Here is a 23,419-nt window from a genome sequence, read left to right on the forward strand (position 1 = left end):
TCCTTTTTCTTTCACTTCCTTCATTCTCACCAGTGACACCTACCCAAGCTAAGAGCTAATGTACTATTTTAGTCACATAGAATTTTTCCCCTGGAACTTTTCATTTCTCCCCTCTAAGTGATTCCAGTTTGTGATGCACCCTTTACACTATTAAATTTTTGTTGCTTTTGACTGTACTTATCTGTAATTTGTCATATGAAAATAATTTAATTGTTTTTCTTGCCTTCTCAATGGGTGGGAAAGGAGAAGAGAGCTAATTTGGAATTGAAAATAAAATTGAATTTCAAAAATTAAATTTTAAAAGATCATATCCCCCTTTCTAAAAATCAAAAATGCAATAAAATGTTGTTGCTTTTGAAACCTACCTTTGGTGCTATTTGTGAAAGCTGCTGTACATCCATTGTATCGATTTCTTCTCCTGAAACTGACTGGGAATTTTTGGAGTATAACCCCAAGCGACTGGCTACAGAAAAAATTGGGGGGTGCAGAAAGGGAGGAGAGCAAATTAAACAGCTGACCACTATGATGTACTCAATGGATGACCATCTTATTCAACTCATTTTAGCACCCTGAGCCTTTGGATTTTTCTTTAATTTTTGAGGCACAAAACAAGTCTTTTAATAAGAGTATTTAGTGATACTACATAGCTATAAATTATAAAATGAAATAACATAAAGTCCTCAGGAGCAAGAATCGTCTTATTTTTTGTCACTGGACCCAGAACCTAGAATAGTGCCAGAGAATAGGTGACCAATGCTTGATTGGTTGTTGGTAGACTAAAACAGGCTACAGAATATCATCCACTAACAATTCCTTGTGAAAAGTGGCCTGAAATATATGGCAAACATCTCTGACTGAAGTAGAGGATGGCCAATGAGCGCAAAAAGCAAGGGTCGGAGCAAAGCCCTGGTGTCCACAAAATGCCAAAACACAGAGAAGACACCTCTGGTATACTGCAGGGATCGTCTAATGGGTCAGGATCTGGAAAAATGAGAAGGCACTGACAGGCTGGGCTCTGCACCAGAAGAGGAAAGGCCAATAGAGTGCAAGCTTAATATGGGCAGAAGCTATTTTGCTTCTTGTTTGAATCCCAGCACTTGGGATGTAGTAAGCCCTGAGAGAGATTATAGATTCTTTTAAGAATAATCTAAAATAAAAATCTGAGGCCCAACGTTTAAACAGTCCTAAATGAATTACATGCCATATCAAAAATCTTTCGATATTAAAACTATAACTCCTCTGAATCAGCATCAAGCTCCTGCATTGTAGACAATCCCCATTTAGGCGATGAGCAGGCTGACTTTCTCACAGGGTCTGAAGATGGAGATGACCGCAGCACTTCCTGTGCCCAAATGGGCTATGCCATCCATCCAAAATCACACCCAGGGAGCTCCCCCCTGCCCACTCAGGTGGCAGAGATAGTATTCCAACTAAGACTTTACAAATGACTTTATATTCAGGAATTATATCCAAGGGCAACTAATAAAAATAAGTGGTGGCTAACAGAAACTTGTTTAAATGAAATGACAATGATCTGAAATTAGTACAACAAGCAGAATGAACTGCTGATTACCTTTTGTTCATATTGCATGGAAATGCATGCAGCCAAGTTTTGAACCGCTTCCATTAGTTTAGAAAGGTAAACATGGTCTTAGTAATATTACTGATACAAAACTCTGACTGGCTCTGATCCTAAACAATAAAGCGCCATTTCATCACATCAGATTTCTTTAAAGCAGCAGATAACCAGTCAGTTCATTATCTGTTACATAGAAAACATCATCTTTTTTCTACTCCCAAAGCCTGCCTTTTGTTAAAGTCCCCTAATGAAGGTCAACGAATTTAAAAAGTGTTGAAATAAAGGGTTCTATGGGACAAGCCACTGGAAGTATGAAAAACACAATTTCTTCAAGAATGAAGTCAATGATCATTTCCTAGACAGACTCCACATGCCAGGTCTGACTCGCATCCTTAATAGCTAGCACAGGGATCTCTAAAATTCAACATTACCTAAATGTTGAATGGAATAACTGGCTCTGCACAAGGCATGATAGAGTGGGCAGCACTTCACCCCACTATTTCAACTGATCTTCACAAAATCCATGAAGCAGACAAGGCAATCTCATCTCCATTTTGCATACATAGAAAATAAGGCTCGCGCCAGTAGACTTGACAGTTACTAAATGAAAGGAAAGACTTGGCCTTCCGTTTTCTAACTAGATCTCCGGGCTCCTGAGAAAAAATGGGAATACCAACTGCCTCTTCTGGTAAAGGCACATAGTAATATGCTTTAAAGCCCATACATAAATTAAAAGGCAAACTCAGGATATTTTAGGCCTTCTTAGCAAACGCCAAAATTAAGAAAATGCCCGAGACCTAGACAGCGAGGCAGGTGGGGCGAAGCTGAAGGCTTATCCTGACTCTGCTCCTGTGGCACTACAGGACTTCAGATCAGTCAATTAACTGTCTGTGCCTGGACAAGGAGGAACAGAATCTTTCTTGACCCATCCCTGCAGGGCTATCAGACCAGACTGTGAATGGAAGGGTTCTGAAAACTCAAAGGCCAAGTAACACCTTCTTTGGTCTTCTAATTATCGTTCCTATAGTTGATAAGCACAATAAGCTGAAGCGAAGACTATCTGGACAATTTCCTAACTCCTTATGAATGCTGCATAATTACGAGGCTTCCAAATGACTCCTCCAGACTAGTGCTAACACTGCCAGTATTATTTAATGCTCCTGCATCTTTTCTTCTGAATATTCATAGCCTGTGTGACCGGGGTGTATGGCTGGGAGGAGGAATTGGTTTCTGTTTCATGGTCACATCTCAATCTTCTTGTGACACGGATGTCACCACTTAAGAACACACCAGTCATATTGACCTCTCCAAACAGTAAGAATGACCACATACCAATGGCGATCGCAGTCTCCTGGGAATCTCCGGTCACCATCTTTATGGACACTCCGGAGGCAATGAGCGTGGTAACGGCTTCTTTCACACCAGTTCTGGGAGGATCGATAATTCCCACCAGGCCCAGAAATGTCAGTTGTCCCAAGTCAGGGCCAGAAGCCAAGGCCAGAACTGTGAAAGAAATGACAAACTTCAAGGAAAAGAAATATGAGTCTAAAAGACACCAATTCAAATATATCTATCAGCACAGAAAGCAGTGATGGTGAACCTTTTAGAATCCAAGTGCCCAAAATACATCCTCACGCCACCTGTGTGTGTCCCTCCCCCCTTATCCTAGGCAGGGGAGGGAAGAAGCACTCCCATTGGCTGGTGGGGAGAGAGGCGGATCATGTAAGGAATATTCTCGGGCACAGTGGAGAGGGGGAGGGAAGCAGCCCCCTCCGGCACGCATGCCATAGGGTTGCCAACATGGCTATAGAGCATGAAAATAGGTCAAGAAGAATTCCCTTAATTGATCATTTCAAATCCTAGTAAGTTTTACTCTTATTAAAATATAAAACTGTCAGTGATCTAATGACATGGCTCTCCTTGCTATTCCTTAGAGAGTCATTTCCTCTCCTGACTCCATGCATTTGAATTGATTGATTCTCAAGCTTAGAATTCTCTGTCTCCATCTCCTGGGTTCCTTGTGATCCCAATTAAAATCCCATCTTCTTTTTTTTTTTTAAATATATTTTATTTGATCATTTCCAAGCATTATTCGTTAAAGACATAGATCATTTTCTTTTCCTCCCCCCCACCCCCCATAGCCGACGCGTAAGTCCACTGGGCATTAGATGTTTTCTTGATTTGAACCCATTGCTTTGTTGATAGTATTTGCATTAGAGTGTTCATTTAAAGTCTATCCTCTGTCATGTCCCCTCAACCTCTGTATTCAGGCAGTTGCTTTTTCTCGGTGTTTCCACTCCCATAGTTTATCCTTTGCTTATGAATGGTGTTTTTTTTTCTCCTGGATCCCTGAAAGTTGTTCAGGGACATTACACCGCCCCTAATGGAGAAGTCCATTACGTTCGATTATACCACAGTGTATTAGTCTCTGTGTACAATGTTCTCCTGGTTCTGCTCCTCTCGCTCTGCATCACTTCCTGGAGGTTGTTCCAGTCTCCATGGAACTTCTCCACTTTATTATTCCTTTGAGCACAATAGTATTCCATCACCAACATATACCACAGTTTGTTCAGCCATTCCCCAATTGATGGGCATCCCCTCGTTTTCCAGTTTTGGGCCACCACAAAGAGCGCAGCTATGAATATTTTTGTACAAGTCTTTGTGTCCATTATCTCTTTGGGGTACAGACCCAGCAGTGCTATGGCTGGGTCAAAGGGTAGATATTCTTTTGTCGCCCTTTGGGCATAGTTCCAAATTGCCCTCCAGAATGGTTGGATCAGTTCACAACTCCACCAGCAATGAATTAATGTCCCTACTTTGCCACATCCCCTCCAGCATTCATTACTTTCCTTTGCTGTTATGTTAGCCAATCTGCTAGGTGTGAGGTGATACCTCAGAGTTGTTTTGATTTGCATCTCTCTGATTATAAGAGATGTAGAACACTTCTTCATGTGCTTGTTAATAGTTTTGATTTCTTTATCTGAGAACTGCCTATCCATTTCCCTTGCCCATTTATCAATTGGAGAATGGCTTGATTTTTTGTACAATTGATTTAGCTCATTATAAATATGAGTAATTAAACCTTTGTCAGAGGTTTCTATGAAGATTTTTTCCCAATTTGTTGTTTCCCTTCTGATTTTAGTTATATTGGTTTTGTTTGTACAAAAGCTTTTTAGTTTGATGTAGTCAAAATTATTTATTTTACATTTTGTGATTCTTTCTATATCTTGCTTGGTTTTAAAGCCTTTCCCCTCCCAAAGGTCTGACATGTATACTATTCTGTGTTTACCCAATTTACTTATGGTTTCCTTCTTTATGTTTAAGTCACTCACCCATTTTGAATTTATCTTGGTGTAGGGTGTGAGGTGTTGATCTATTCCTAGTCTCTCCCACACTGTCTTCCAATTTTCCCAGCAGTTTTTATCGAATAGTGGATTTTTGTCCCAAAAGCTGGGATCTTTGGGTTTATCGTATACTGTCTTGCTGAGGTCATTTTCCCCCAGTCTATTCCACTGATCTTCCTTTCTGTTTCTTAGCCAGTACCAAATTGTTTTGATGACTGCTGCTTTGTAATATAGTTTGAGGTCTGGGACTGCAAGGCCCCCATCATATGTTTTTTTTTCATTATTTCCCTGGATATCCTTGACCTTTTGTTCTTCCAAATGAACTTTGTTATGGTTTTTTCTAAATCAGTGAAGAAGTATTTTGGTAGTTCAATGGGTATGGCACTAAATAGATAAATAAGTTTGGGTAGGATGGTCATTTTTATTATATTGGCTCGTCCTATCCATGAGCAGTTAATGTTTTTCCAATTGTTCAAGTCTAGTTTTAGTTGTGTGAAGAGTGTTTTGTAGTTGTCTTCATATAGTTCCTGTGTTTGTCTTGGGAGATAGATTCCTAGGTATTTTATTTTGTCTAAGGTGATTTTGAATGGGATTTCTCTTTCTAGTTCTTGCTGCTGAGCTGTGTTGGAGATATATAGAAAAGCTGATGATTTATGTGGGTTTATTTTGTATCCTGCAACTTTGCTAAAGTTGTTGATTATTTCAATTAGCTTTTTGGTTGAATCTCTAGGATTCTTTAAGTAGACCATCATGTCATCCGCAAAGAGTGATAACTTGGTCTCCTCCTTGCCTATTCTGATGCCTTCAATTTCTTTATCTTCTCTAATTGCTACTGCTAGTGTTTCTAGTACAATGTCAAATAGTAGAGGTGATAATGGGCATCCTTGTTTCACTCCTGATCTTATTGGGAATGTATCTAGTTTATCCCCATTGCAGATGATATTAGCTGTTGGTTTTAGATATATACTGTTTATTATTTTTAGGTATGACCCTTCTATTCCTATGCTTTCTAGTGTTTTTAATAGGAATGGGTGTTGTATTTTATCAAAGGCTTTTTCTGCATCTATTGAGATAATCATGTGGTTCTTGCTAGTTTGCTTGTTGATGTGGTCAATTATGTGGATGGTTTTCCTAATGTTGAACCAGCCCTGCATCCCTGGTATGAATCCTACTTGATCATGGTGAATGATCCTTCTGATCACTTGCTGGAGTCTTTTTGCTAGTATCCTATTTAAAATTTTTGCATCTATATTCATTAGGGAGATTGGTCTATAGTTTTCTTTCTCTGTTTTTGACCTGCCTGGTTTTGGAATCAGTACCATGTTTGTGTCGTAAAAGGAGTTTGGTAGAACTCCCTCTTTGCTTATTATGTCAAATAGTTTGTATAGTATTGGGGTTAACTGTTCTCTGAATGTTTGATAGAATTCACAGGTGAATCCATCAGGCCCTGGGGATTTTTTCTTAGGAAGTTCTTTGATGGCTTGATGGATTTCAATTTCTGATATGGGATTATTTAAGAATTCTATTTCCTCTTCTGTTAGTCTAGGCAGTTTGTATTTTTGTATATATTCATCCATTTCTCCTAAATTGGTGTATTTATTGCCATATAATTGGGCAAAGTAATTTCTAATGATTGCCTTAATTTCCTCCTCATTGGAGGTGCTGTCCCCCTTTTCATCTTTAATGCTGTGAATTTGCTTTTCTTCCTTCCTTTTTTTAATTAGATTGACCAGTACTTTGTCTATTTTGTTTGTTTTTTCAAAGTACCAGCTTCTTGTCTTATTTATTAAATCAATAGTTCTATCACTTTCGATTTTATTAATTTCTCCCTTAATTTTTAGGATTTCTAATTTGGTTTTCTGCTGGGGGTTTTTAATTTGATCGCTTTCGAGTTTTTTCAATTGCATTTCCAATTGATTGATCTCTGCTCTCCCTTGTTTGTTAATATGAGCTTTCAGGGATATGAATTTGCCTCTGATTACCGCTTTGGCTGCATCCCAAAAGGTTTGAAAGGATGTTTCGCCATTGTCATTTTCCTTGATGAAATTATTAATTGTTTCTATGATTTCTTCTTTAGCTAAACGGTTTTGGAGTATCATATTGTTTAATTTCCAATTGGTTTTAGATTTGGTTTTCCATGTACCATTACTAATCATTATTTTTATTGCCTTGTGATCTGAGAAGACTGCATTCATTATTTCTGCTTTTTTGCATTTGTGTGCTATGTTTCTGTGACCTAATGTATGGTCAATTTTTGTGAATGTGCCATGTGGTGCTGAGAAGAAGGTGTATTCCTTTTTATCCCTATTTATTTTTCTCCATATGTCTATTAATTCTAATTTTTCTAAGATTTCATTCACTTCTTTTACCTCTTTCTTATTTATTTTTTGATTTGATTTATCTAAATTTGATAATGGTTGGTTTAAGTCTCCCACTAGTATGGTTTTATTGTCTATTTCTTCCTTCAATTCTCCTAGTTTCTCCATTAGAAATTTGGGTGCTATATTATTTGGTGCATACATGTTGATTAATGATATTTCCTCATTGTCTAGAGTCCCTTTTAACAAAATATAATTACCTTCCCTATCCCTTTTGATCAGGTCTATTTTTGCATTGGCTTTATCAGATATCATGATTACCACTCCTGCCTTCTTTCTATCAGTTGAGGCCCAGAAGGTCTTACTCCATCCTTTAATTCTGACCTTGTGGGTGTCAACCCGCCTCATGTGTGTTTCTTGAAGACAACATATGGTAGGGTTTTGGATTCTAATCCATTCAGCTATTCGTCTACGTTTTATGGGTGAGTTCATCCCATTCACGTTCAAAGTTATGATTGTCATTTGTGGACTCCCTGGCATTTTGATTGCCTTCCCTAATTCTAACCTTTTCTTCTTCGGCTCTACCTTTTAGTCCAGTGATTTACTTTGAATCAGTGCCCCTTGTCCCCTCCCTTGATGTTTCCCTTTTTAGTCCCTCCCTTTTTGTTCCCTCCCCCTCCCCCCTCTCTTTCCCTCCCTTTTTGTTCTCCCTCTCCCCCTCCCCCCCTTGGTTTTCCCTTCTCCTTACCCTTGTTGGGTAAGATAGAATTCAAGATCCCAATGGATCTGGATGTTTTTCCCTCTCAGAGTTGATTTCCCTGAGATTGAGGTTTAAGTAAACCCCCCCCCCTCTCTTCCTCTCCTTCTTATAGGAGTTTTCTTCCCCTCCCCTTCCCCTGTGAATCTTTGTGTGAGAACCATTATTCTATTTGGTCTTTCTTTACCCCCTATTTATACATTACATTTTCCCCACATATTAGTATACATAGGTTGATATAAATGTAGTCCTTATAGAAGAGAGTTTGAGTAAAAGAAGATAACATTTTTCCCCTTTCCTTAATATTTACCTTTTCAGGTATTCCTTGCTCTTTGATTTTCGGTATCAAACTTTCCACAGAGCTCTGGTCTTTTCTTTGCAAAAAGTTGGAAGTCTTCTATTTTGTTGAATGCCCATACTTTCCCTTGGAAGTATATAGTCAGTTTTGCTGGGTAGCTGATTCTTGGTTGGAGACCCAGCTCTCTTGCCTTTCTGAAGATCATGTTCCATGCCTTACGATCATTCAGCGTAGAACTTGCAAGGTCTTGTGTGACCCTGATTGGCATTCCTTTATATCTAAATTGTCTTTTTCTGGCTTCCTGTAGGATTTTTTCTTTTGTTTGATAGCTTTGGAATTTGGCAATTACATTCCTGGGAGTTGTCTTTTGGGGGTTTAGTGTAGAAGGTGTTCTGTGAGCTCTGTCAGTGGATGTATTGCCCCCTTGTTCTAGAATCTCTGGGCAATTTTCTTTGATTATATCTTGTATCACCATGTCCAGTTTGGTGTTTATTTCTGGCTTTTCTGGGAGTCCAATTATTCTTAAATTTTCTCTTCTCCCCCTGTTTTCCAGATCTATCACCTTGTCGGTGAGATATTTTATGTTCTCTTCTAATTTCTTGGTGTTTTGGCTTTGCTTTATTAGTTCTTGCTTTAAAGCCTGGTTTTCTTTTACAGTTTGGTCAAACTGGTTTTGTAGATGCGTGAATTTCTTTTGCATCATTTCCCACTTTTCCTCCCAGAGGGCTTCCATCTTTTTGGTCCTTTCTGATTCAAATTCTTCATGGGTTTGTGGAGAGTTTCTATTTCCTTTGGAAGATTTTGGAGAATTTTCTTGTATATCTTCTTCTATCTGCTCTGTATTTTGTATTTTGGCTCCATAGAATGTGTCCAGAGTCGCCCCTTTCTTCTTATTTTTCTTGGTATTTTGGGGCTTCTGTGCTTCTGTAGAGTTTGTCATCTCTGAACGTGGAGGACTGGCTTTTCTTGTCTTTGTCTGGTGATCAGAGGCTTTAGTCCTGGGCAGATGTTGGTTCTATGAGCGTTCCCTGGGTTAAACTGAATATGCCTCACTGGAACTGGAATGGAAGGGTCGGACCACGAGGCCACACTCTCCCCCTGGCTCGATTTCCGGAAGTTGCCTTCAGAATCCCTGGCCCTGAGGCTGTTTCGTCGGCCTGCGGGGGGGATGGGCTGCCGCTTCCCCAAGCTCCGAGAGCACAGACTTTCACTGAGACTTGGATAGCAGGATCCAGCCCGTGAGGCTGTCTTGCCCGCCCTGAGGGTTGCTGTTGTTTTGACCAGCTCTTTGCAGCGGAGGCCCCAGGCAGTAACTTTCACCCGGACCGACCGGCTCTTTGCAGCGGAAGCCCCAGGCAGTAACTTTCACCCGGACTGGGACTTGGGTAGAAGACCCTGAGGGTTGTTGTTCCTCAGACCCTGCTCTCTGAGCCCGGCGCGGCTGCCGCTTCCTGGAGCCTTGGACTCTGCGCTCCTACCCCTGAGGTCCGAGGGATCTCGGGTTCTGGCTTTTAAGGGGAGCCGTACCTTTTGAACCGGGTCCAGGTCCAGGAGGAGGGTTCCCAGGGTCTGTGCTGTTGATCGTTTTGAATTTCGGTGCCTTAGGAGCTTCTAGTTTGAGATCGGTCGGGAAGGGTTTTCCGGAGATCTGAACTTCAGCTTTCTCTAAGCCGCCATCTTAACCGGAAGTCCTAAAATCCCATCTTCTACAAGAAGCCTTATCCTATCCTCTTTAATGCTACAGGGCCTCCCTCTGTGATCACCTCTATTTTATTCTGGATTGACCTGTCTATAAAGAGTTGTTTGCATGTTGTCTTCCCAATTAGACTATGGGTTCTTTGACAGCAAGGATCATTTGTTGCCTTTTTTTGGTATAGTTATCACTCAAGACATAGTAGGTATTTCATAAATGCTGATAGATTTAACGTATCAATTTACAAGTAAAATCATAACATACTTAGATATTTTTAATTAAAAGCTCTATATACTGGTTTCCTTTTGAAACGAGTCACTAAAAAAAAAAAAGTTTTCTATTGAAAAATCATGGGGAGGCGAGAGGGGGCACTTGGGTGACTCAGTGGATTGAGAGCCAGGCCTAGAACCTGGAGGTTCTGGGTCCTGGGTTCAAAATCTGGTCTCAGATACTTCATAGCCATGTGAACCTGGGCAATTTACTTAACCCTCATTGCCTAGCCCTTACCACTCTTCTGTTTTACAATCAATACACAGTATTGATTCTAAAATGGAAGGTAAGGGCTTAAAAAATGATGAAAAGGGTTTCAAGAATACTTGTTTTATATAAGAAGTTGTAACTATGTTCTTTCTGTCTTCCTCTGTCTGTCTTCCCTTTCCCTGATCAACCTTTTAAAAAAAACAACAACAAAGTATGAGTATCCAAATTAAAACATTATAATCAGTGCAAGAAGAGAGGCCAAACCAATAAAATCACTTTGTTTTGGTAATCTCTCATACATAAAATTTTTAAAAATAAAACTTAAAGTGCTTCCCACTTTATTATAGTTAATATATAAATATATATATATTACATATATATATATAATAAATATAGTTAACTATAGGTTAACTATAGTTTGGTAGGAGTTGCAAGTCCTATCTTTATTTATAAGATGTAATCTGCTTTCTCTCCATCAACTCCTCAATTTTGTGCCAACCAACCAACAGAACTCCAAAAAAGCCCTAGAAAAGAGTTTTTTCTTTCTTTTTTTTTCCCCGAGAGCTATAACTGGTCAGAAGATATGAATAGGGAGTTCTCAGAAGAAATTAAAACTATCCATGGTTATATGAGAAAATGCTCCAAATCACTATTGATTAGAGAAATACAAATGAAAACAACACCATCTCCTACCCATCAGATCGGCTAACATGACCAAAAAGGAAAATGATAAATGTTGGAGAGGATGTGGGAAAATTGAGACATGAATACACTGTTGGTGGAACTGTGAACAACCATTCTGGGGAGTAATATGCCCAAAGGGTCCACAGTCCAAAGCTATTCAAGCCTTTTGACCTAGCAATACTGGATCTAAATCCCAAAGAGATCAGCGATAACGGAAAAGGATCTACTTGTTTAAAATATTTTTAGCAGCTCTTTTTAAGGTGGCAAAGAATTGGGAAGTGAGGGAATGTCCAACAGTTGGGGAATGGTTGAACAAGCTGTGGTATATGATTGAAATGGAAAACTACTGTGCCATAAGAAATGTTGAACAGGACAAATTTTTTAAAACCTATAAAGATCTATATGAATAGATGCAAAGGGAAGCGAGCAAAACCAGGAGAGCATTGTATACGGTAAGAGAAATATTGTACAATGATCAGCTGTGAAGGTCTAAACTATTATCAGCAAAACAAGGTTTCAAGATAACCCCAAAGGGCTTGTGATAAAAAAAAAATGCTCTCCACAGCCTAAGAAAGAACTATTGGAATCTGACTTCAAATCAAAGCACGCCATCTTTTACTTTTTTTCATGGAATTTTTATTGTATGTGTGATATGTGTCTTTAGACACAACATGGGGAATGTGGAAACACGTTTTGCATGAAAGCACTGGTATAACCTACTTCAGACTATTTACCCCCTCAAGGAGGGAGGGAGAGATCTGAATCACAAAATGTCAAGAAACAATTGTCAAAAATTGTTTCTACATTAACTGAAAAAAAATTCAATTAAAAAAAATTCAAGTTAAAAAAAATTCAAATTAAAAAAAATTCATCTTTCAAAAAGAAAAATGGCCTATCCCATTTCTAAATGGAAAAAGGAGTCTTCCCTCCAAGGCCCCCCCCATGAGCCCAGCTACCTCTCAGTCCTGCAGAGCCCATGCTGGACTTCTCCTGCTGATACACATCTTTCTGCTGCTGAGTCAGGGCCAAGGTCTGTCCTTTGCTGTTGTACGTGGTGCAGTATCTAATCACGTGTTCATAAGCACCTTTCATAAAACAAATTTCTGGGTTGTCCTGAGAAGAAAAAGAGACATGACAAAGAAGTGGAATTTCTACTAAACTGCCACAAAGCAATAAGATGTCAGTATTATCCTGGCCACAAACAGATTTCTGTGGTCAATTCTTATATCTTCCCGGAAAATGGAAATAACTGACCAAAAGACAGCCACTTAAAAGAAATTATCCCTAGCAAAAACTAAAGTTCCATATTTATTTACATTTTAGTGGTACAAAAATGTTGAATACATATTAAGAACTTATTTGCATTAATTCTTTTTATTCCATATTAGGTATGAAAAAAAATTCTGATGACTGTATTTTTACATAATTTGCTTAATTTTTAAACTGTACATTTTATTTAATGCCTTTAAAATCATTACTATAATAGAGGGTCCACAGTTTCACTCAACTGCCAAAGGGGCCCATGACACAAAAATAGTTAAGATTCTTATTCCAACAGCTAACCTTGACACTCTAGAAGAAGCTTTTTTTTTTTTTAGGGGAGTGGCATAAAGGGTCAAAATAAAATTTCACTGATGTAGCACTGTTCAGCAAATGAAAATATTGGGTATTAAGAGGTTGCCTTGGGTATTAAGAGGTTAAATGGCCTGAGCAGGGTCACAAAGCCAGCATGGTCTGAGGTAAGACTTGCACCCAGGTCTTGTTGATGCCAATGATTGCTCTCTACAACCACTTTATCCCTCTCCCAACCCATCTAGAAGAGTCCCAAGAATTGTTTACACATTTCTACTTTTGTTACACATATGACATGCTGGGCTTTCTTGAGTTACCAAATTCTAGATCAAAAAGAATCAACAACTCCTTTCTATTTCTTTCTTTAATTAAGAACCACTAAGACCTTCTTTAGACTCTCCACATACCCTCCTCCAGGAAACTCCTCTCTGGGAGATCTCCCTTTGCTCACAATCAAGTGGGCCAAGTACTCACATCTCATCAGTGCCCTCTGGCTGGACCCTGAAACTGGGGGCAGGGCCTCGGGCCTGTGCTGAAAAATGCTATCTACCTCCCAAGAGAGAATTTTTGAACTTGGGGTGAAAATTAAAATATAATTTCTTTTCTTTCTTTTTTTTGGTAACATGGTTAATATGGAAAATGCTTTGCTTAGTTTCACACGTATAACTGATATATTGTTTGCCTTTTCAGCAAGAGGGGTTAGGGCTAAAGGGAGGGAGAATTTTTTTTTTAAACTCTTACCTTCTGTCCTAAAATCAATACTGTGTTGGTTCCAAGGCAAAAGAGCAATAAAGCCTAGGCAATGGGGGTTAAGTGACTTGCCCAGGGTCACACAAGGAAATGTGAGAGATCATTTGAAATGCAGAAAAAATGTTAATGTTAAAAATAAATACTAAATTGGAGGCGGGGAGGTGGACACAATACAATCTTCTCCCCATTTCCTACTGGCTACCCTGCTTTTTGACTTTTCTGGAACTTTCATTATGTCCTGTCTGCTTCCACTTTTTCATGTTGCCCCCCCATAGCACTTTTGGGCTTCCTTTAGGGGGGTGTCTTCTCCCATTAAGCTCCATGAGGGCAGGCACTATCTTTGTTTTTATTTATAAGCTGGCTTAGCATAGTGCCCAGCACATAGTAGGAGTTTAATAAATGTTTTTTAACTGACCAAAAATAGTAATTCCTTATCCCAATGGGCAGAGATTGCACTGAACAGAAACTACCACATTCATTTGCTTTTTTATTTTGCATTACAACTGAGCTCTTGTTTAAACCAACAAAATGCTTTAATGATTATTGTTCTGCAGTATAGTTTAAGATCCTACGCTGTTATATCCCCATTCCTTCTTACTTTATTCATTATTTCCTTTTCATATAAATGTCATTATTATTTTTGCTATGTCTATTAAGTAACCCTTTGGTAGTTTGATTGGTATGATGTTGAATAAGTAAATTCATTTAGGTAGCATTATCATTTTTATTCTATTTCTTGCCCTATTCTCTGGTTATTTCGGTCTGTCTTGGCTTCTGCCATAGGGGTTTGGTAGGCAGATTCCCCAGTATTTATACAGGCTTTCATAATGTTAAATGGCTCTCCTTGTTCTAGTTCCTCTAAGGGGTTTTACTGATATTATGCAGAAATGTTTTGTTTATGACAGACACTTAATAAGTTAACTTGCTGAACTGAATGAAAAAAAAAAAAAGAATCCAGTCTCTTTCTGCCGTTTTCACGAAGTTGTGCCCAAGACTCCTGGGAATCTCAATGGTCACAAAGGAGTCAAGATTTCCCCATAATATTGAGGCAACAGGTATGGCATTCTTTCAAAGTCTGGGGAATGGAAATTTTCAGGAAATTCTACCCATGACTCCTTGGGTCAAGGGAAGGCAATTAAACTTAACCCATAGCCAAGGAGATTTGGGAAAGGAAGCCTCCAAAGGTTAGTGTGCTTAAAGAAAACATTTCTTAAGTTTTTCTCCCAACTGTACTTTCTAGGAATTTATAATCCCTGCAACAGTTGAACTTGGAGCCCCTTTCCTTTGCTCATGAACAGTGATTTCTTAAGGAATTCTTAACTCTGCTGTTGGCTGTTGTCGTGTACCTAAAAACAAAAATAGAATGGTTTGTTTCTATTTAGAAGTGAGAAAGTAGGAGAAGAATTCATGTCCAACTTGAATTACATAAGTCTGAGGGTATAAAGACTGCTGACTTTAAATGTGGATGCTTCCAAGCACAGACGCTACAATAGTTATGAAGCCATTAGAGGGAAACACGATTATGAGAGACAATCCAGTAGTCATTAAAAGGAAGAGTACCTGTTGTGTTCTGTGTACACACTTGACAGCCATCCATTTTTGCTCAGAACTGAAAGGATATTCTGTTTTCCTAATATAGTCCTGCTGAAGTCCATCAAGACCCATCTGTGTAAAACGCAAAAAGAAAAATGTTCTTTTTTTCACCAACTTGGCTTTTTGTCAGTATAAGAAAGGGCCCACGCTTCGTATGAAGCAGCCCAGGTCAAAGGGGCAAGCCTCATCAGTCCCATACGGATCACTGCTAACAAAAGCGAACATTCATGGTAGCAGCTAGGAGGTAAGAGCACGAGCGCCGGGCCTAGAGTCCTCGGAGAGACTCGGCTTCCTAAGCTCACACCTGGCCTCAGATGTGTGACCCTGACAAATCATGTAACAATGTTTGCCTCAGTTTCTCCAAATGTAAGATAAGCTTAAATAATGTAAAGTGAGCAAAGAAATCACAAATCACTAGTATCTTTGCTAAGAAAACCCCAGCAGGGGTCAGTAAGAATCACAAACACTTATTAGGCACCTACTCTGTGCGAAGCACAAACAGGACCTCATTTGATGTTCACAACAGCCCTGAGGGAAAGGTGCTCTGATGACCCCCACTGTATAAATGAGAAAACTGAGGGACATAGAAGCTAAGTGACTTGCCTAGGGTGACACGGTAAGGGGGCCCGAGGCTGGCCTTGAACGCGGGTCTTCCTGCCTCGAGGCCTCTTGCTCCATCCACCGCACCTCTAGCTGCCTTTGAGAAGGTCAGCGTATTTTCAGCCGCTCTCCTGCCCAATGCATGCTACTGACCGCTGCTGCTTTTTATGGACCAGCCCTGGGATCTCAGGGGTCAACAGCTGAGTGTCCTAGAGGCAGGTGAGCTTGGTAGCCTCCCGGAGAGTTTAAAGGCCTTGCCCAGGCCTGCAAGGCCCTGGGCCCCGGAGGCAGACCTCGCTTTGGCTGGGGGATGCTGCTGGGCCCATCCATAATTCTGGCTGCTGGGACAGGCAAGGCAGTGGCCGTTGGGGCTCTGTGCCACGGCTGGAGGACCAGAAGAGAGAGCAGGCAAGTGCTTCTGAACCTGCCAGTGCCAGGATCAGGCCTGTGGGCAACAGCTGGCCTCTCAGCCGGGAGACGCGGGCTCAAGGAGCTAGCAAAGCCAAAGCCACGCTAAACAGAGGCTCCTGGCCTGGGTCCATGTGATTTTTCAAACTGTTGTCTGATGACTACATTCCGCTCCTCTCGGTTCCCATTAGGCTCCTCCATGGCATTCTACATATTTACAATCACTTCGAGGCGGCGTCCACAGGTTCCCCCAGCCCGCCAGAAGGGCCTTGTGAGACAGTGTTAAGAAACTCGACCCCAAAACACTTCCTTGAAGCTCGAGAGTCTGCGCTGGTTTCCACGGGTCACCACGCTCACTCAAGCTGCAGCTCTCCTTCTCTGGGGCGCTCGCAGGGCTTCCGGGCCCGGGCGGCCCCCTACAGACCCGCTGCTCTGGCCGGCCGACCACCCTCGCCCGTATGCAGCTCATCTCAGCTCCTCGGACGCATCCAGCAGAACTGGAGCTCCCCACGGAGGAGGCCACAGGCGTGAGCTCTACCCGAGATGCAGGAGACGCGCACGTGCATGTGAGCCCTGGGCGTGGATCGGGCTTCCTGACTAGACTCACGGGTTATTGCAACGTTTTTAATGGTCAGGAAGAAGCGGCAAAGGAGCAGGCAGGTCGCACTGAAACATTTTTTTAATGCACAGAAGAGAAAGAACTTCCAAATGAAGCATGAGTAGGATAACTTCAAAAGTCAGGTGTAGCATTTGTTAAATAAATACATTTTTAAAAAAGCAACTAGTATAGCATGAGATTCGGTTTCATATGCAATTTCTTGTGCTCTGCAGTGTATATGGCAATGCTCTTTTTATGTTAAAGTTCAGAATAAAAAAATTATATTTAAAAAATTAAGAAGGCATATGGGATTTTTCTATGTTGCTCAGAAGCAAAAATAAAACTGGTCCTTCTATACTCTCTCCAAAGACAATGTCTCATATAATACGGAACTGAAAGAGAATCTCTCAGAGACACATACCTTCATTGCAAGAGCTATTAAGGCTCCCTCTGTAGGCTTTCCCATTAAAGTGTTGTTCCTAATCACAGCATCATTGCACACACAGCCCACCTATGAGAAATACACATGTCACTTAAAACCATCAGAACACGTGGTTATTCCAAAGTGACTCCTCTTTAATAGCTAAGTACTTACCTCGACAATTCTACTAATGGATGGGTGATAGAATCCATGAATAACGTCTCCATCAAGCATTACTTCACCAAACTGATTATAGCCTACTCCAGTCACCTAAGAATTTAGAGAAACTTACATCAAAATTACTGACCAGTAGAGTCAACAGCAAGAGGTCACTTTCAAATTACTTTATGCCACAACACTTCAAAAAGCAAATTCCTAGAAAAACTTTTGAATCTGCTCTTCAAAAGGAAAGCTTACAAGACGCAGGAGAAATCCACTTGATGGGCCTATCTAGTTTAATGTTTTCTTTGTCCAATAAAATTTGATAAAAATGTGAAATCACTGCCATTACTGATTAATGAAACTACACTGACAGAAAGATATCACTCTACAAAACCTCTTCATTGTTGTTGTTGGGTATTAACCTCCTCATAGCATTTATGGAATATTTTAGCCAGTAATTAATAATAATAATAACTCATAATACTCGTGACTCCAAGTTTGTAAATCAATGCATAGTAAAAGGAACTGAAGCAGAGCTAGCACAGTACAGTTTCTACAATACTTTTCTCCTTACATGCATGACTAGCGAAATATATATTTCATATATATATAAACATATAAAGTATGAACATATAAAGTAAAGTAGCTCATGAGGTTGGGGTAATACGGGCCAGAATGTGATAGGAACTGTGGAAGGGAAGCCCAACACTGAGGAACTCACATACTCAGAGCCATCACTCACAATGTGTCCAATGGAAGATTGAGTAGCGAGTGAGAAAACAGTCAGAGAGAAGTCACAATCTGAATGTGTCCCACAAAGGTCAGACAATTTTCAAAAGGGAGACTGCCCAAGACCACAAGCCTGACGGCCACCAGGCCTATGAAAAAGCCAACCCATTCATTGTGCTTTAACAAAGAAAGCTAAATCCTGGCAAACTGTTTACTGCTCATCTTCTTCCTTCATCCACGTGGCTATGATTACCTTGTAATGTCACAGCTCCCATAAGCTCTACTAATTTAATAAAAATGAAACATCTATTCATTATTAATGAGACTACATCTACTGAGAGGGGCCACTTTCTAAATCTTTTTAAAGCTGTGGTGTGTAAACTTCACTGCAGCATTTACAGAACATTTTAACTAGTAATAATGATAAAAAGAATGATTAGTTGGTAATTCTGCAAAGGCTAAATGGGGTTGGAAATGTGGCCTCATTCTGTCAGACACAAAAGTTGCTAAAACTCCAAATTGAGTTATGGTACTCAGTAGAGTACTTTGTACACATAGATATTCAAGCCTAGGGTTGCCCTCAGACTTTTGGGACACCCTGTATCATGTGTTCAAGAAATACTTCCTAATTATCTACGCAACTCTTTAGAATGGCAACAAGGAAGAAACTAGCTTGGCTGCTGACAAACAATTTTGAAGCAATGTAAAATGTTTAGCAAGTTAATATATGAAGCTTCTCCCTAAAGATACACCTTCAATGACAACATCAAAGAAAAACAGCACAAAATACCTCTGCACGCTGCCCATCCGAGGTAAAGATGTGAGTGACGGTCATTTCATTCTTGGTCAGGGTTCCAGTTTTATCCGAACAAATCACGTTGCAGCAGCCTTCAAGAAGCCAGAGTGTGATTGTGAAAAAAAGAAAGCAGCAGGGAGGGCACAAAGGTGTCCAATGGTCACAAATAAATAACCCGGGAAAGCTGAGCTGTCCCAAAGATGACAACTGTGGACAGTATCTGCGACACTCACTCACACCCAGGAAAATGACATCATGTCGGCTCCCAGTGGGAGTCTTCTTATGCTTGCTTTTTAATATTGGTCACCCAACTTCCCATTCAGGGTTTAGAAAGCAATCAAAGTGCAGTCACTTCTCCCTCTTAAAAATATTTTTTAAAGTGTGTCTTCCCTCCCTACTCATTTCTAGCTTCCCATCATGATCCTCACATGGCATTCCAGGTAACTCACTGGGATCCCAGGATGTACATATGTAAAACATCTTACAATTGAATTATCACAAGGTATCTGATACCTCAGAGCATGATACCAAAATGCCAAACATGTACACTTAATTCAAAGTGTTTTTTTTCTACATCTCAGATTCAGAATAAAAGATCTAGAGAGGCAGAGAGACACACACACAAAGAAGTAGCCACCTTAGAATACAGCAATAAGTAAGGGGGCAGCTGGGTGGCTCAGTGGATGGAGAGCCAGGCCTAGAGATGAAAGGTCTTGAGTTCAAATGTATCCTTAGACACATCCTAGCTGTGTGACCCTGGGTAAGTCACTTAACCCCTATTGCCCAGCCCTTACCACTCTTCTGCCTTGGAACTAATACACGGTATTGATTCTATGGCAGAAGGTAAGAGTATAAAAAAAAGAATAGAGCACTAAGTGACCATGGTACGTAAAACATCTTGAGTTAATCAAAGAAGCTAAGCTCTCGAGTCATCTTTGTAATGGCAAGTCTTGTGCATGTCATCTTTTTGTTAGTATCAAAATGAAAAAGCATGTTTTTAAAAGACTTCAGCATCATGATCCAATACTGCTAACAGACTTCGGCCCCACAACGCAGTCATGACTGACCTCCCAGGGGACTTTGCTCAGACCCCAGTGATGGCACAACGAGCTACAGAAACAAATATTTTCAGTTCAGTGCTGACCTTGCTCGTTAATTCTCACCTAGACACGCTTCCAGGTCACAGCACTTACCTAGAGTTTCAACGATGGGCAGTTTTTTGACAATAGCCCTCTTCTTCACCATCCTCATCACCCCAAGAGCCAAAGTCACGGTGACCACAATAGGAAGGCCTTCAGGAATGGCAGCGACAGCCAGACTACAACAGAAATGTACATGTGAAATAAAAAGCACAGACAGGCTTTCTGAACAAACTGTATGAATTACTTAAAATGGAGTTAACAAAATAACCAAAAAATTAGAGCTGCCAAAGCCTTTAAAAAAAAAAGGCCCAAGAAGACTTTCCCACGGCACCCCTTTGCAGAAGTGGGAGGTCTACAAGTGTTAGGCACTACATGGATTCCCAAATCCAATGTATTGATCAGTTATGTCAATTTCCCCCCTTATTTTATTTTACTACTGTGTAGTATTGGTTCCAAGGTAGAAGAGCAGTAAAGGACAGGCAATGGGGGTTAAATGACTTGCCTAAAGTCATATTGCTAGGAAATGTCAAAGGTCAAATTTGAGGTCAGAGCCTCCTGGCTCTCTCTGTCCATTGAGCCACCTGGCTGTCCCCTTATTTTATCTGTTTCTAAAAAACCTAACATCAGCTATTATGTAGGATGGCTCTCTGGGAGTGGAAGGGAGAGAGATTCTGAGGGAAACTATGGTGATATAAAAAAAAACAAAACAAAACAAAAGACATCAATAAAAACTTAGTTTTGGAAAAAATATGTTGATGTGGATGTGACCTGTATATACACTGAATCATTGATATATAATAAGCCCCAAAATGTTGTTTTATTAAACCTGTGTAGAATTTAGCAGTAGAAAAATGAGACTCAACTCCTTCGTCTCACCAAGGGTTTTTTCAAATAATGAGGAAAAGCAGGGTTAACTGTAAAGATCAACAGACCCCACAGTGATCTGAAAAAAACCTTAATCCTCATGTAGAATGAAGATGATACTTATCAGTTAGACCCTCTTTTGGACCACAAGGGCTTGGGGGAGAAGGGGGCTTTCCCATCTGTTTTGTTGTAATGGACCAAACACTACAAATGGAGTCCAATGGCATCGTTTGCTTCTCTCAGACAATTGCTCCAAATGTCACAGCTGTCAGACCCAAACTGAAACACTAACCGCCAACTGCTCTCTCACCTCACGCCAATAGTAAACATATCCAGGATATGTTTTCCTTGTAACCAGCCAACCAGCATGATAATACCTGTAACAGAATCAAAGAGGTCCTGGCCTCGTTATTCAGACCCTGGGGGAAGAGCATCACGACAATTCAGGCTAACTGAAATCTCATGGCAGACAGAGAAAAAAGCAGGGTTTAGTTGTAATGGACCTCAGGAGTCACAGAATCCCACCCTCTCCCTTTACAAATGAGGAAACTTAGGCCAAAAGAAGTGACTTATTCCAGGTCACAGAAATAGACAACTGGTGAGACAGAATATGAACCCAGGACCTTTCACACCAAATCTAAATGCAGCACTACTTTAGTTTATGAGCGATTATAATTAGATAAATTCAAATTTAACACTATAGAAAAATTGTAACAGTGTCTTAAATTTTCTTAAAGAGCCAAATATGTGGAATTCATAATAACATAACTTTCTAGGAATGAATCTACTCTGTATTTCAGGAGAGACACATCTCTGTTTTTAAAAAACACATCGAATTGAGATGGACACAATGGGCAAAGAGAACCGAGTTTAGATCAAAAAAGGGTAAGGCCTTCTAATGAAAACCATCTGGAGTCAGCCCAAGGCCTGACACATAGGAAGTGCTTAAGAGGTGCTTATTTCCTTCCCACAGTCACATTTCCTGAGAGCAGACTTTTCAAATGTACTTTGAAGGCATTACAAAATAAAAATCTCAACCCGGAAACCCATGAAATCCCTTAAGCTAGCCTTAAAAAAAAAAAGAGGCGAATGAGAACAGAACAAATTTAGCTATCAGAAACTGGCTTGGGGGTGGAGAGCAAAACATTCAGGCTGGTGCCATGTGTGGGGTGTGACCCTCTCTACCTACAATGACCTGATCATACAATAACAACTGTTCTTCCCAATGATGACACCGATTCTGACCTTGAAAGATCCTGAATGAAATAAACAGTAGAATATACTGAGAAGAAAATTCACGCAGGCATCTGGGAAACAGTGTTAAATGAAATGAAAGTAAGTTTTTTGGGCCACTGTTAATCCTTAGTGATCACTCAATATAACTGGCCAGAGGGTTTGATTGTATAGTTAATTTATGCTTATCATCAATAAGAGGAAGTACAGAATAATTAAGTTAGCTTCCTTTTCTTCATCACTTTATAATAGTAGACAAGTTAAAGAAGGTTAAAGTAATTCCTTGAGAATGATGAAACGGAGGACTTATGAACTAGAATATGACCTCCATGAACTGATGTGGAGCAAAATGAGCAGAAGCAGGCGAACACTGTATTCAGAAAGTGAAACATTGTGGAACGATCAAATGTGATCGACTTTGCAGCTAACAGCAATGCAATGATCCAGGACAACTGAGGGAATTATGAGAAAGAATGCTATCTACATTCAGAAGAAGAACCGTGGGAGCAGAAATGCAGAAAAAAGCATATGATTTATCACTTGTTTATATGGGTATAGGATTTGGGGTTTTGGTTTTAAAAGATTGCCCTATTACAAAAAAGAATGATATGGAAATAGGTATCAAGGGGTAATATATGTGTAACAGTGCAATTGTTTATCAGTGGAAGGAAGAAGAGAGGGAGACAAAATAAATTATGTAACCATAGAAAAATATTTAAAAATTGTAAAAAAGAAAAAGAATTCCTTGAATCAAGCAAAAATAAATTCCAAAGAATTTTTATGTATTAATAGAATTATTATATATGTCCCAGAATTATTATATATATATTACATTATATTTGCAAAGAAAGCAAACTAAATTCTCAGCTCCATTAACACAGTCAACGAAGCTGGAAAGGCTCCAAGTACTATTGCAGTTACAGACTGTTTCTGTCATGGATGGGTCAGCATGGCCAGATTCAGAAAGGCTACTTATTGCGAATGTTGTTCACAATATGGTAATTTTCTTTTGGTCCCAGCAGCTTCTTGAGATTGTCTGCTAAGGCATGGGAGAGCTGTAATCTATGGCTGTGAAAGAAGCAGCTACAATGATGAAATCATCATGTTCTCTTAAAGCAAAAATCCTAAAGGACATTCTGCTTTGGTCAGTTCAATTCCACATATATTAAATCTCTGCCTCTCTAGCCCAAGATTCCTTTAGGAAGTGAAATATAAACAGGGAGCCAAGCAATAAAGTAGTACATCCTCATTACTGATTATGAGCCTATTTGGATGTTAATTTTCCTTTGTTATCAAATGGTAGTGGTCCCTCTCCAGTTAGCTTGTATTTATTTTTATTTATTGTGTCCCAGCTTTAAAGCCATAAAGGACCTTAGAGGCCATCTAGCCCATTTCCTT

The 23,419-nt window shown here is 39.9% G+C and overlaps 1 protein-coding gene across 11 annotated transcripts in view; it reads right to left on the reverse strand.

Annotated features, from left to right (window-relative positions):
- ATP2C1 (ATPase secretory pathway Ca2+ transporting 1) overlaps nt 1-23,419 on the reverse strand; it is a 143,642-nt gene that overhangs the window by 14,724 nt on the left and 105,499 nt on the right. For all 11 annotated transcript variants that reach the window (XM_056800253.1, XM_007505110.3, XM_056800256.1 and 8 more), the window contains 9 exons: nt 21,099-21,165; nt 19,976-20,100; nt 18,777-18,874; nt 17,270-17,365; nt 17,096-17,185; nt 15,036-15,140; nt 12,110-12,266; nt 2,912-3,082; nt 366-463 (listed from right to left, as the gene is read on the reverse strand). In XM_056800253.1, the coding sequence (XP_056656231.1) occupies nt 366-463; nt 2,912-3,082; nt 12,110-12,266; nt 15,036-15,140; nt 17,096-17,185; nt 17,270-17,365; nt 18,777-18,874; nt 19,976-20,100; nt 21,099-21,165 (1,007 nt within the window). The remainder of the gene's footprint in view (nt 1-365; nt 464-2,911; nt 3,083-12,109; nt 12,267-15,035; nt 15,141-17,095; nt 17,186-17,269; nt 17,366-18,776; nt 18,875-19,975; nt 20,101-21,098; nt 21,166-23,419) is intronic.

This window comes from Monodelphis domestica, chromosome 5 (genome assembly GCF_027887165.1).
Source record: "Monodelphis domestica isolate mMonDom1 chromosome 5, mMonDom1.pri, whole genome shotgun sequence".
In the NCBI taxonomy this organism is placed as follows: domain Eukaryota; kingdom Metazoa; phylum Chordata; class Mammalia; order Didelphimorphia; family Didelphidae; genus Monodelphis; species Monodelphis domestica.